Source organism: Siniperca chuatsi, linkage group LG7 (assembly GCF_020085105.1).
Source record: "Siniperca chuatsi isolate FFG_IHB_CAS linkage group LG7, ASM2008510v1, whole genome shotgun sequence".
NCBI lineage: Eukaryota > Metazoa > Chordata > Actinopteri > Centrarchiformes > Sinipercidae > Siniperca > Siniperca chuatsi.
Window position 1 is genome coordinate 1,885,591 of NC_058048.1, and position 15,269 is coordinate 1,900,859.

The 15,269-nt window shown below is 44.0% G+C and overlaps 1 protein-coding gene across 1 annotated transcript in view; it reads right to left on the minus strand.

Moving 5' to 3' along the window:
• pipox (pipecolic acid oxidase) overlaps positions 1–15,269 on the minus strand; it is an 82,259-nt gene that overhangs the window by 30,298 nt on the left and 36,692 nt on the right. Inside the window, 2 exon segments of the mRNA XM_044202314.1 lie at positions 4,063–4,215; positions 7,267–7,449. Coding sequence (XP_044058249.1) covers positions 4,063–4,215; positions 7,267–7,449 — 336 coding nt within the window.

The window sequence follows — 15,269 nt, forward strand, 5'->3', positions numbered from 1 at the left end:
AAGTTTTTTATTTCGAGAGCAAATTGCCCCACAATATGAATACATTATTATTATATCTTTTATTTTGTTGATAACTGTTGTATAATCACAATACCTCTCGTGTAATATTGCTTAAATGAGACATGGTCCGTGTATGTACTGGCAGTTAATTTTTTTCGTTTGAAACCAAAAATGGAAAAATGTTTTTCCTTTATTGTTGTCAGAATCAAAAAATGAAAAACAAGAAAACCAAATTCAAATAACGTTCCAATTTGGGGTTTTGCAAAGTCCTTTTTTCGTTTTTCTTTTCAAAGGAAGACATGAAGACAAGCAAGACAGGTGACCCGGAAGTAAAAGTAAATATATCAAAATAAAAGCCAAGAGGATAGAATGGACATTCTATAAAAGTGTAAAATTATGCAAGCACAGGATAGCGGGTAACGTTAGAAGATAAATAATAAATGCAAAAATAAATGCATAAGTAGGCCTGCATAGGCTACATCAATAAAGATCTTTTTTGTTTTGTTCTTTTCATTTAGACATGAAATAGCCTCTCTTTTATCCAAAAAGTGTGTGATATATTATTTAGTTGCGTAGAGTGAATTAAAAGACTAATTAATTATATGTGGAAATAGCCTGTGTAGTCCTTCCCAAAAAGTGTTGTTTAAAGTGACCAGCAGAGATACCCAGTGCTACCAAATTATTGTTCAGTGTTTCACATAGCCTATTAATTGTCACAGCCTGTCATGTCCTCACCAGCCCGTAATCACCTACTCCTGCCCTCAATCAGCCCCAATCACACTCAGTGTAAAACCACTCCACTCTTCACACTCAGTGTCCGACCTCGTTCGTGTTTAGGACTCCATGCACCAGACTATTCCAGTGTCTCTCCAGTTCTCCGTGGTCTCTCCAGTTCCCCGTGTGTTCTCCAGTCCTCCATGTCGTCGCCGGTCCTCCATGGCTTCTCCATTCCTCCTTTGTCTCTCCAGTCTCCTGTGGCTTCCCTCCGGTGACTTCCCCAGAGCCACTCTACCTATCTCCACACTCTCCACTTCTGGCTGTCGTCTGAATAAAGATATTCCCTTCCATCTCGGTGTCCCCTGCCTGTTATTCCGTGACAGAAGGTCGGACCCAAAACCGCGAAGATGGCAGCCAGTGTTTCCGACGACCCTTTCCTCCACCTGAGTGGTCTGGCCAAGCGTTACCTCCTCAGCCTCCCTTCACCTCCTCTAGCAGCTGGCGAGTTGGTACAGCCTGGGATCTTCTCGGGCTCTGAGGGTGACTGCGAGGAGTTTCTGACGAGGTGCTGCCTGGTTTTCCTCCTGTGACTGAGTGGTCTCGGGTGGCCTTCGTGGTGCTCTGGCTGGCCGGCCCGGCGCTGTACTGGGCGGGATCCCTGGCGGCACGGGAAGAGGTGGTTCTCCACTCTCTGGGCCAGTTCTTGGCGCTGTTCGGCCAGGAGTTTGGCCCACCAAACATGTGGTCGTCAACCCATCCCCAACCCGTTTGCTCACCTGCCTCCAGTTCCGAGGCCCAGCCGCCGCTGCCTGCCTCCAGTTCCGAGGCCCAGCCTTCGCCTACCAGTGCGGTAGGTAGTCCACGCAGGGGAATGAGTTTGCAGGCTTTGGAGAAGCGGTCTACCGCTACGAGGATACAGGTGAAACCATCCGATTTGGGTAAATATGTGACGAAATCGACTCCGACGTGGGACCATGGCCGTCGTGGAATGGGAAGTGGTACCAGTTTGCCGGTGGCAAGTTGACGTGGGGTTCGGACGATGGCACAGACTGAGCATCCATCGAGGAGGCTCTCCGTGGCGTTGGGATAGCACTGCTCCCGCACCGGTGGTGGAGGCGTCCACTTTGACAAAGAAAGGGAGGTCCGGATTTGGGATGGGTGAGAACGGGAACAGTGCAGAAGGCATCTTTTAGGGCTTAGAACGCGGCTCGAGCTTCGGGGCTCCAGAACAGTGACTTGGGCTTGCGACGTAGCAGGGAGGTGAGAGGAGAAGACATGAAACTGAAGTTCTTGATGAATCAACGGTAGAAGTTTGCGAAACCGATGAAACGTTGGAGTTCCTTGACTGTCTGAGGGAGAGGCCAGTTTTGGATGGCGTGGATCTTCCCCTAGTCCATTTTAATACCCTTTGAATTTCGCTGGACTCCCATCTGACTTCAGGAGAGTGATGAGTGAGCCATGGGCATCCCAGGATGATGTCCTGGGATGCCCATGGTGGGTCCCTCCAGTACCAGGAAGGAGATTTGTTCACTGTGCAGACATCCCACGCGTAGTGTGACGGGCGGTGATTGAAATTGGACTCTTCCACGTCCCAGCGGTTTTCCCTGGATGGTTTCGATTTTCAACTCTGCATGACGTTGAAATGGTAATTCTAGGCGTTTCAGTAATGACGGAGTTGCTGGAGGAACCTGAGGCAAGGAGGGCACGTACTGCAACAACATAACGTGGGGTGAGTAGTTGGACCTCGAGAAGGGTTAATTTAGAAATGGCAGGATAACTGGGGATGGTACTCACCGCAGGACGTGGAGGACGGGTTGGACATGCTCTAATCTGGTGTCCCGAGCCCCACAATACAAGCATGGGTAAGACGGCGTGCACGGTCTTGGGGTGAAAGATGGCTGGTGTCTAGTTGCATGGGTTCTGGTACTGGAGGACAGGCCTATTTCCTCTGGAAGACATGTTCTCAGTAACTGAGCGATTTTCACGGTTTTCTGCATAAAGTTCTCTAATCCAATGCTGTTGTCATAGATGACCATCTTTGTGCAGAGTTGGGAATTTAAACCTTGGCGGTGAGCAGTTATCAGGGCGGTCTCATTCCAACCGCTAGAGGCCGCTAGAGTGCGGAACTGCAGGGTGTTGTCACTCGCCCAAGAACTGTCTTGCCTAAGGACACTTCAACATGTGGGCTGGGGGAAGCCGGGATCGAACCACTGCCCTGCCGACTGGTGGACGACCCACTATACACTATACTACTATACTACTAAGCCATCACCCCATTACGTTTTCAAATTTGAATTAACATTTGAATACTGTCCACAAAATTAAATGTCAAACAGGTTTTCCATTTCATTTTAATATGGTCACAGAACACCCATAGGCCTACGAGTATGTGGAAATGAAAATGAAAATTGGATGATTGCATTTTAATTTTAATTTTTATTCAAATAACACATACATATGTGGAAAATGATAATTCTATTGTGGAGTTACACTTTCATTTCCAAGTTTACATTATCGTCAATGAATGGCTCTGCATGCACAATAGCAGGACGCTGGAACCTGATTAGAATGCAGCCATCATCACTATTATTATTAACACCTGTGCTTTTTTTCACTAAAATGTCAAAATGTCTGTAGTGAACATTACATTTTAGACTACTGCTGCCTCTTGTGTCTAAATTCTTCCATAGTTTTCATTTTGTAGTTTTATTTAGTTTTTTACCTATCATCATTTTAGAATCTTGAACCTTTATTAATAGATGGAGTTAAAGTGAGCCTGTAACTTTTCTTATCAGCAACCAATATGATAGTTACAGGATAATGGCACAATAAATAGTAGTTTGCAAGAATTTTGGTGAATCAATTGCTTTAATGTCATCATTAACTAAGAGTGAGTGAAAGCAGGAAACAACAAACATGTCTTCTAGCAAGTAGAACTATTTGTTCTACTTGCTATAAGTTATGTTCTGTTTTATCACTTACTGAGATAAAACCACTGAATTTTTTACGTGACATTCTAAAACAGTGTAACAGCACAACAAGACTCCCAAGTTAGTGAACTGACTCAGTAAGTTACAGAGCAATATCAAGCTAACACTAGCTAACTGGTCATATCCTATAATCCCATAATGATTAAGTCTGCAGCAGCCCTGAATGTAGTGAATTGAGCATGGGTACTTTTAATTGCTTATAAATTCAGCTTCAACAAGGGTCACTTTGATTATAAAGTATATAAAAATGTATACTTACATTTGAAATATTACTATGAATATTTGAGGTATCTGTACTGAATCTAGAGTTTCTCTTCTGTAAAGTCACACTGAAGGGGCCTGTACTGTGACATACCTTCACCAGGCCTGGGTACTCATTGGATGGGAGGCCGTAGATGTGTTCTTTGGACTCCACACCCTCAGTCAGCAAGAAGCAGGGAAAATGCTGCTTCACATCGTATGATCCGTGAACCTTCTCTTTCCAGTAGCACACGTTGATCTTCACCACCTGTAGTAGTGAAACCAGGAAAACCATTAGTACAAGCCAAGTCCCCAGAGATCTGGCTGTCAGTAAAGACCTAATGATTGACCATAGTATATATCGTGCATTAGCTTTGATTAGCTTTGATGCACAAAACTTCTTGATTCAAATTCAGAAGGTTTCCCAAGCACTCGCTACTGTCATACAACCTACTACTCCAACACGTCCTCCAAACAAAAAACAAAACATGTCTTCAAATAAGTCAAATGATACATGAGCCTTACTGTTTACATATGACCATTACAAAAATGACTCAAATTACCTTCTTCTGATGGTCATGGTCTTCTATGGTTGAAGGGTAGATTCACAATTTTTCAAGTCTGTCTTAAAACAATAGTCAGGTGTCCATATGCTTGCTGTAAAAAATCCTCTTGTTCATACTGGCCATTAAAATTAAAAACATAATTTCTAGGGAGAACAGCCCAAGACAGTATATTTCCAAAGTCATGGTGTCTTAACAATATATTTAAATGTTGTGAACACAAATGATTGAAATAATGTTCTTCTACCATTAAAGGATAGGTTCACATTTTTTTCAAGTCTGTTACATGCCCATTTATTCATTAACTCATTATTAACTGTAATTGTTCCTCCCATCCATACTGGCTGCAAAAACAATTACTTCCTAATGTGCTTCCAATGTAAGTGAATAAAATACAGTCCTCAATCTGTGCAAAAAAAATCCAAACTTTATCTGCAATGGAATAAGGCTTCAGCAGTCTGAGTTAGACAAATCAAGTGGATATGTTCTAGTTTAAGTCTTTTTAGTATGAAATTATCTCTTTGTGTTATGTTGAAAAAATGTGAACCTATCCTTTTGGTTAGGTTTAGGCACAAAAGATCCCAATGAGGTTTTGCAATTCTAATAAAGTAATGCGACTTCTGCCTTTGCTCCTGACAGAATCATAATTCATATGGCCACTAGATGTCCTTATCAGAGACAAAAGTCAACTTTTGCCTTTTTTAGACATTTGAACTAATGACAAATGCTGTAGATAGAACAGTCCCTACTCACCTCTGTCATCACAGTGAAGTCACATTTTAAGTTTAATTACCCAAGCCAACAAGTGCTCTATGTGCTCTACACAGTTTTTACTCTCCCTATTGACCAAAGTTTAGTTCAACGCTCTGTGATGGTAACATTGTTATAGATGTAATCAGTTATCAGTTTATGATAAATATGATTTTTTTAAAAACTAGGTAATGCTTTACTATTGAATATCTTACTTTCATTTTATGGTCAGACCATACCTATCCAGAGCTACTCTGCATATACCACACAGTGATATACGCAGAGCAGCTGATTGGTTGTGCTGACAAGTTGTTGGATTTTTTTTGTATAAATGAAAGCAGTTTCTTTTCTGACTGAGACTAGGCTATCTGTTTGGATTTTTCATCCAACTGAATGCACACATTTTGGATTTTTAGAAAATACTGTGAATTAATGAGTTGAATAAGAGCCATAGTGTAGGCAGGCTGTGCCATGCAAAGATAAAATATATACAAACATATATACAAAAATTCAACTAACATGCAAAATCACATTACAAGTTTTCACCCAGATTGGAATAAAAATAATCTGCTGTACCAACGAGCAGATGTCAAAGCAGCACACATTTATTTTTTACTATTTACTACTATTTTACTAACTTTACTTTCGAAAGAGCCATACCAGTTGTGCTAAAAATGTGAAATTTGTCCTGAGGGTGGCATTACATGAAAAGCAATGACACCAGTAACATCAACAGTTGATCTGTTATTTGAAAACTGGCAATTTGCCTGTTTGATTAGAGATGGCCTGTGTACACCGTTGACAATTTGGCCTGATTGTGGTACAAAGGAGAGGCTCCTGGAGTGTCCAAAATACAAAATGGAAATACGATCATAGGTTTTCCATATGCCTTCTCATTTGCCTAAGAATTGTCCACTGAGGTATTTGAATGTTCATACATTAATTATGTATTTAGTGTACAACTGATCAATACTACACTTGCTCTCTGCAAGAAACCCCAAACTTGAAAAAATACACACTGGCACAAAATTAGCAGCTTGATATCAGCAATAAAACCCCATACTTGTTAAACCTTAAAACACAAACATATATAACATCACTTACTCCATCCTACTCAGCAGTTTGTTTCTGTCTAATGGAAGTGCAATTACAAAAGTAGCTCTGTGGTGGTGAAGTGAGAATTAGGATTTAATGAAATGTACACATTGTTGTACAAAATGATGTACATCTGAGGGTGGCAATGATAAGGACACATTGTTCAGGAGCTTTTAATGTAATGAACTAACTGGCCATGCACTTATTCCCAGGGACCAAAAAAGTTCAGACAGAAGCGAGTCAATGAGCTCAGAGCCTGTGCTTTTCTACCAGTTCATTCAGGCATGGCATTCCCCAGGCCCCCAGCCTGCTGCAAGCCTGAATAATCCAATTCCAATATCAACTCCAATTCTCCACTCTAACAGCTGTCTGCTTGTTTTCCCATTACTTTCTCTTTTCAGGCTGTGTGGCATATTGCAAGACTGCCTTGCTGACTAAGGCCTCTAAGCTGTTTAAATATGGAGGAGTAATGCTTTTGTTTCTGTGGCATCTTCAGGTGGGCATTTAAAGGGTAGGCAGGGTAATATTCCAGTGGTGAAAAGAGAGTGGAGAGTGGCTGATAACATATAGTGCAGGGTCTAATTTGAAATGTGTGGCTGATTCTACTGTTTATCTGAGGCCTGATTTATAAACAATGCATACGAATAAAACATGTATACACAATTTTCAACACATTAATTGATATTTAGAGAAACAGATCACCTCACACATACCTAAGACCACGCATACACATGGTTTTCCAGATCAAGTTGAATGTGATATAGTGAAATGGAAATTAAATGTATGTGAATGATGGATATGGTGTGATATTATTTAGTTTGTTAACTAATATTCCACTTAAATCCACCCCTGAGTACATTTAAAGTAGAATATTGCATAAAAACACAGCTGTATGAACATTACTGCAATACCTGTAGTGGCAACTGTAAGGCAGTGTGGGCCAGCAGTCTATTAGTCCAGGGTCCAGCGGTGATCACCACATTCTTGGCTTGATAAACACCAGCAGAGGTTGACAGTGTCACAACAGGGCCAGGCTTGATTTCTGTTACCTTCTCTTTGTCTCTAATGACCCCACCCAACTTCTGAAACTGCCCCTGGGAAAAGAGAACGTGTTAATGTAAATACTTCACTGGTATAACTTTTGAACCTATGTTACTAAATGCTTTCAAATATATGACATTATGGAGCCCCCTAAAGGTCACGGCAGGATTTTTTTTGAGGACTTCTTGAAATATGTTTTGTGTTATCTTGCAATATATTTTGTGTTATCTTACAATATGTTTTGCGTTCTCTTGCAATAATTTGCGTTCTCTTGCAATACATTTTGCATTCTCTCGCAATACTTCTTCTTCCATTCCTTCTGAGCCATATGTCTATTTCCGCTCAGCTGCTCCCAGCCCAGCAGACAGCATTGAACCATTTGCAAAGATACATCAGGAATGCAGACCAACACAAGTTGGAAAGCTTTTTGCGTTGTTCTGTTCTTTGCACAAAACAAATGAAAGTAACCTTCAATGTTGAAACAGGTTTTGGTAGACCTGTTGCTATAAGTGTGGCGCAATAATTGATGTTCCTTATACATACAGCTCCTACCCAGAAGTTTGATAATGTTAACTTGAACTCTGATAACTTCTTTGCAATGGACAACATATAAGGTGAGGTGTCCATAAACAATGCTAAATACATTAACTTGAAAATCTCCACACTACCTTCCATTCCAAATAGATATATGGCTCAGAAGGAATGGAAGAAGAAAAGTATTGCGAGGTAACGCAAAATTTATTGCGAAGGAACGCAAAACATATTGCGAGGGAATGCTCCTAAATAGTGGAATAATGGAATAGTCCTCAAAACCATTCTCGCCATGACCTGTAGGCTGGCTCCATATGACATGGACTGATCAGTAATGGCTGCTAAAAAGGTGTTTGCCATATTTATTCAAATAATGCAATTAAAATATATGAAACAAATTAAAACATAAAATGCAAATACCCTAAAGTTAAATTGGTACTATAATCTAAATTTATACTTTATTTTACAACTCGCCTTTTCATCTCACCAAAATAAGTAGACAAGATGCAAATGTTACATGTGTCAGTACTGATAAATACATTAGATTATGATGTATTTACCAAAACTTAAAAAAGTACTCTTTTTTCACTCAGTTCTTTTCTGAATATTTGGATGTTTCAGGCTATAAAACAATAACAGTGGAGTATTACATATGATTTTCCACAGTTATAAAGTGACAAGAAATATTTGTGGTGTTTAATTGCTAAAAATTAAGAACACATACAGAAAGTTTATTTTCTTCATTACCGTAAAACATAATAGAACTACAGTAAATTGATTAATTTTGACTTAAACATCAATGGTAAAATTAACTAGAATTAAGTTATTATTTTTTATTCCTAATTATATTAATACAATCAGAAGTATAATGCAATTGCTCTAGAGAGTGCAAATTTCAGAATGAATGCTGCATTAGGCAATTTTACAGGTTGATAGCTACAAACAGCAACAAGAAGCTCAAAATACTGTCAGCTAATATCAGTAAAATACACAAAACATGCTCCTGCTATTCATCTTTGTCAGATGAGTGGTACTTTACGTGCTACAATACTAAGGGAGCAAGGATCTTAGTGTATTTACATACACTTAAATAACTGGCTTACAGTCAACTGTAGTAATCTGATTTCTTGTAATCGGGTTAGGGGATTAGAGAAACCTGATTTCCCCAGAGAGAGACATGACCATGTACATGACTGCAAGTGGCAGTAAACAAAGTGGATGATTCATATTAGGGTCATGAGGAACAGACACCTACCTACCTACCTACTGGTCAACTGCAGAAGCCAATGGAAGAATAGCTGATGCTAGATCTCCAATAGTGGCACCCCCTTCATTGCCACCAAGGATGTGGCCACACCCCTGGTAGAATGACAGATGACATCTGAGAGGGCAGGTTTACCTGTTGCCTCATAAGCCTGTTTGATTGTCTCATCAACCCCATGGGAGAGGCTTTGTTTAGACAGTGCATGTCCCTTGTTTTTTCCACTGTAGCAGACAAATAACTGCTCTGAGCGCCTGAAACTCTGTGTTGCCTCAATGTACAGCTGCATTGCCTGGAGTGGACACCACAAACTGGACCTTTCCTCCACCTTGGATCTAAATGGGGGCGGATGGTATGCCTCCAGTTCTATGGCTTATTAATATGGCTGGGGCACAAGACCTTTGGTAGGAAAGAGATATTTGGCCACAGTGTCACCCCAGAACTGTCTGCCTTCCACTGAAGACACATAGGACTAGAGTTGCAAAATTCCCAGGAATATTCAAGGTGGAAACTTTCCACAGGAATTAATTGGAATTTGTGGGAATTAATGGGAAATAACGGGAATAACATTTATAACATAATAAGATAATAAATTATTAGCACATGCTGTATTTACCATTTTATATGCAGATAGAAACAAACCTTTTGCCATATCATAAGCAGACATAATTGTAAACCCTTTTAATAGAAATTAAAAAATCAACAATTTAGTTGAATTGAACTTTAATTAAATTAGTTGAATCATTTAACATTGTACTGAACTTTCATTGAACAACAACAACAAAAAAAACATTTCCCATGACCCCCCTCCAAAAAAGACTTCTATCCAAAAAATAAATTTCCTCTCAGGCGTCTATATCCTCTCCATGGACTTCCTCGATGTCAGTCCCTTCCACCAGGTGGCTGATGAGATATGTTGGCATAACTGCCATATTCCATCTCCTTTGAGTCTCTCAAGATGGCGCCGCGGATGCCTGCCTCTGTGTTTTGGTGCATGTTATTTTGTCTTGTTTTTTTCATAAATTCAGTTTTCTGCTGTGACACTCAGAGCTCTTTTACCAGAGAAGAGCTCATGAACATTAGGGGAACTACACGAGGGGACTTATTTCTGTCTCTTCTGCTGTCATCAGTGGAATTATTGGACATTCTAGTCAAAGGTGCTCTCACTTTTGCTCGTGCAGTGAAATGCTGGAGGAGAGGGAAACGTGCCGGTATGCTTGTGCGCCTCCATCGGCACCGACTTGCACAATGTTACCGGAAATATTTCTCTCCAACGTGCGCTCACTGTGCAATAAATTGCTAGCTACTGGTGAGGAAAAACAGAAGCTTTTATTCATCTTCTGTTTTATGCTTTACGGAAACATGGCTGTGTGGATCAATACCGGACTCTGCGCTGCAGCTGGCAGGCTTCCGACTCTTCAGAGCGGATCACAACACAGAACTTTCTGGCAAAATGAAAGGTGGAGGTATCTGTTTTTACATCAACAGTGGCTGACATCAACGATGTGACAGTGATTCAACAGCACTGCTCACCTGATCTGGAATATTTATTCATAAACTGTAAACCTTTCTACTCCCCCCATGAATTTGTTTAATTCATTCTGGTCTGTGTTTACATTCCACTGCAGGCCAACGTGCAGGACGCACAATGCATGCTCGGTGACAAAATACTGTGTGTGAAGCAGACAAACCCGGACACCTTAGTTAGTGTCCTTGGTGACTTTAACAAGGGAAATCTCAGCCATGAACTCCCAAATACAGACAGTTTATTAAATGCCCGACCAGAGAGGAGAATATTCTGGATCACTGTTACACAACAATCAACAGTGCCTATCTGGCCATTCCCCACACTGCATGGGGACACTCTCACCATGTCATGACTAGTGAAGCTATGGAGGACCTTCGGGCGTGCTTGGACTGTACTAACTGGGATGTTTTCAGGACTGCTACCAACAGTCTGGATGAGTTCACAGAGGCTGTGACGTCCTACATCAGCTTCTGTGAGGACTGCTGTGTACCATCACGCACCAGAGTGAGTTATAATAATGACAAACCCTGGTTCACAGCTAAACTCAGACAGCTAAGTTTGGAAAAGGAGGAAGTATTCAGGAGTGGAGACAGGGATAGGTTTAGGGAGTCAAAGTACAGGTTTAGCAAGGCAGTGAGAGAAGTAAAACAACTGTACTCTGAGAAACTCCAACACCAATTCTCAGTCAACGACTCTGCTTCTGCCTGGAGGGGGCTCAGACAGATCACCAACAACAAACCAAAAGCTCCCTACTCCATTACCGACTTGCACCTGGCCAATGAACAATGAGTTCTACTGTCACTTTGAGAGACAATGGGATAGTCCTGACACCATCCCCCGTGATTCCATCCACCAGCTCCAGTCTCCGGTGTTCACGGACATCTTTAACACCTCACTGGAGACATGCCATTTGCCAGCCTGCTTCAAATCTTCGAGCATCATCCCCAAAAAAACAAGAACCACAGGACTTAATGACTACAGCCCCATCGCCCTGATCTCTGTGGTAATTAAGCCTTTTGATCGCCTTGTGTTGTCCCACCTCAAATCCATCATAGACCCATCCTGGACCCCTTACAGAGCCAACAGGACTGTAGATGATGCAGTAAACATGGCCCTCCACTTCATCCTCCAGCACCTGGAGTTCTCAGGAACCTACATCAGGATCCTCTTTATGGATTTCAGCTCCACCTTCAACACTATCACACTATATGCTGCAGGACAAGCTCTCCCAGCTGAGTGTGCCTGTCTCCACCTGCAGGTGGATCACAGAATTCATGTCCGACAGGAGGCAGCACGTGAGGCTGGGAAATTTCTGACTCCCGGACCATCAGCACCGGTTCCCCCCAAGGCTGTGATCTTTGCCCTCTATTCTTCTCCCTGTACACCAACAGCTGCACCTCCAGTCACCAGTCCATCAAGCTCTTGAAGTTTGCGGATGACACCACCCTCATTGGGCTCATCTCTGGTGGGGATGAGTCCGCCTACAGGTGGGAGATTGACCACCTGGTGACCTGGTGCAGTCAGAACAACCTGGAGCTCAACACTCTCAAGACAGATCATTCGCTCTGCCGAGAAGGTGATTGGCTGCAATCTACCTTCCCTCCAGGACCTGTATGCCTCCAGGACCCTGAGGCGTGCAGGGAAGATTGTGGCTGACCCCTCCCACCCTGGACACAAACTGTTTTGTATATTATAAAACTCACCTTTAAACTACATTTAGTCAAGTTTTAGAATCTTTAGAACCAGTTGCACCACAATCATCGTCACTCAGAAATATTCTCATAATCTCCAACATATGATAACTATGATAGGACTGTTCCATCAGTGAGACCAATCACAACATGAAAAATGATTGTTTATTGATCAGTGTCTTATGTGTCTTCATACAGATTTGTTTTATTAACAGTGAGCAGGTTCACAGAGTCAGTCAAGTTACCTCTCATTCTGCAATGGAAAAGAGTTTCCCTCATCTCAAACTCAGAGTTTTCACTAAAGCCGCTTTCTGAAACTGGGATGTTTGGATATAGAAGTTGTTTTTATTACTTCTTGGTTGTTGTTTGTTGGTCCACATTTGAGCCACGTGATTCTGCAGGAGAACCCATCCAAATGGGTTTAATTTGTTAAATGCCTACAACGCATCCGCGACAAAGTTCCGTGTGGGTTCAGTTCAAGAAACATTCGCATTACCGTCTCCCTTTTAACACAGAGGCCATGTTTCTGCTTTAAAGTCAGCTAGCTGTCTGCCCGTGCTCTGATAGCCTGATGTTAAAGAGTAGACTAGCTGCCCCGTCTCCTCAGTCCTAATTTTTTCACAATGTTTTTGTGTTTTGTTTTGTGAAATGTTGTTGTGTTTTGTGAAATGTTGTTTTCTAAAATGTGTTTTGTGTTTTCTGAAATGTGTTTTGTGAAATGTTTTGTAAAATGTTTTTGTTTTCTGAAATTTTGTTGTGTTGACAGGCAGGGGACACAGAGATAAACAAGAATGCACCTTATTGGGATACAGCCAGAGAGAGTGGGTATGGAGAGAGAGAAGTGTTGAGGAAGGGAACCGCTGGAGAGGAAGATCGCTGGAGAGGAAGATCGCTGGGGTTAGATTGCCAAGTGGCATGCAGAGTCCTACGTGTGAACATGGTCGGACACATACTGAAGTGAGTGGAGTGCTTATGTACTGGCTGTGATTGGGACTAATGGAGAACAGGAGTGTAACTGGGAGCAGGTGTGGGTGATTACAGGCTGGTGAGGCCTGGTATATCTGTGACAGTACCCCCCCCTCCACGGCCATCTCCTGAGGGCTGAACCCCCCCCCCGGCGTGGTGGCCGTCTTCCACCATGGGCTGATCCGGGTGATGGGTCGGAGCCTGGGCAGGTGTGGAGCCAGGAGGCCTCGGGCGGATGACCAGGAGCTTGGACCAGGGTGGAGCTGGGGACCTCGGGCGGACGACCAGGAGCTTGGACCCGGGTGGAGCTGGGGACTTCGGGCTGCCGACCAGGAGCTTGGACCCGGGTGGAGCTGGGGACCTCGGGCTGACGACCAGGAGCTTGGACCCGGGTGGAGCTGGGGACCTCGGGCTGACGACCAGGATGGCGAAGGCTGACGACCTCGGGCGGACGACCTCGGGCGGACGACCAGGGCGGCGAAGGCTGGGACCCTTTCGAGGCAGACGGCGAAGGCTGGGTACCTCGGGCGGATGGCGGCGAAGGCAGGTCATCACTGGAGGAGGACGGCGGCGACGGCGAAGGCAGGTCATCACTGGAGGAGGACAGCGGCGACGGCGAAGGCAGGTCATCACTGGAGGATTACAGCGGCGACGGCTGAGACCCTCTGGAGGCCGGCTGGGGCGAGCTGGCGGCGGCTGGGCCTCGGAACTGGAGGCTGGCGGCGGCTGGGCCTCGGAACTGGGGGCCGGCGGCTGGGCCTCAGGGAGCTGCTGCCCTCCCGCAGGATGTGATGGTTGCTGCTACCCCGCAGGGACTGGAGGAGGCTGCTGCGGCCATGGAACTGGGACTGGAGGAGGCTGGCAGCTGGGAGACGGAGCGGGTGAGCCGCTGGGGAGTGGCGAAGTCGAGCAGCTGGGAGGCGAGACTTCGGTGCGGACAGGCAGTGGGCTGGCCGTCAGAAGATTGTTCGGCAGAGACGTGGGATGCGGGCTGGTTGACGACCCAGTAACCGGTGAGCCAAACTCCTCCCAGAGGAGTGTCAAGAACTGAGCCAAAGAGTTGAGTGCTGTTATGTCTCGTGCCTCTAGGGATATCGCCCAACTCAGCGCCGGGCCTACCAGCCAGAGGGCTACGAAGACAACCCTGGACAGCTCAGTCGGGAAAAGGGATGGATCGGTGTAGCAAACCAGGTAACACCTTACCAGAAACTCCTCGCATTGCTCTGGTTCGCCTGCAAAGTGGTTTGGTAGTGGTGGTTTGCCTTTCAGCGATGGATGGATGAGGAGGTATTGTTGTACCAGCTCCTCCAGGTCCAGGATGGGCCCCTCCAAGCTCGGGGCTGCCTGCTGATTACTGACAGGAGGAGCTGGCTGCTGTGGTTCGACGGAGGTGGATGGTTTTGTGGCGCTGGTGCTGGAGACAGCGAGGGAACTGGTGGCTCGCTGGGCGGTGGAGCCGGTGTATCTTTCTGTATCGGTCCGACCATCTGTTACGGTACAGACAGGCAGGGGACGCAGAGATGAACAAGAGTGCACTTTATTGGGATACAGCCAGAGAGAGGGTGGGTATGGAGAGAGAGAAGCGTTGAGGAAGGGAACCGCTGGAGAGGAAGATCGCTGGAGAGGGCGATCGCTGGAGAGGACGATCGCTGGGGTTAGAATTTCAAAGTTGGTTTCTTTTGTTCCTTGTTCCCTTTATTGATGAAGTCCAGATATCATCCCGAGGGGAGATTAGTGAAGGTCATAAATTGGCTTACTGCCACTTAACTTTTATTGGCGTCCTCTCTGAGTCCTAGCAGGGGGTTGTTTTATGACCCGAAAGGAGAGTAAGATGGGTGTTTTGGGGAAGTCTATCTTTGAATTCTCACAGGGCTTGTTTATGAGTCAGAGGCAGGC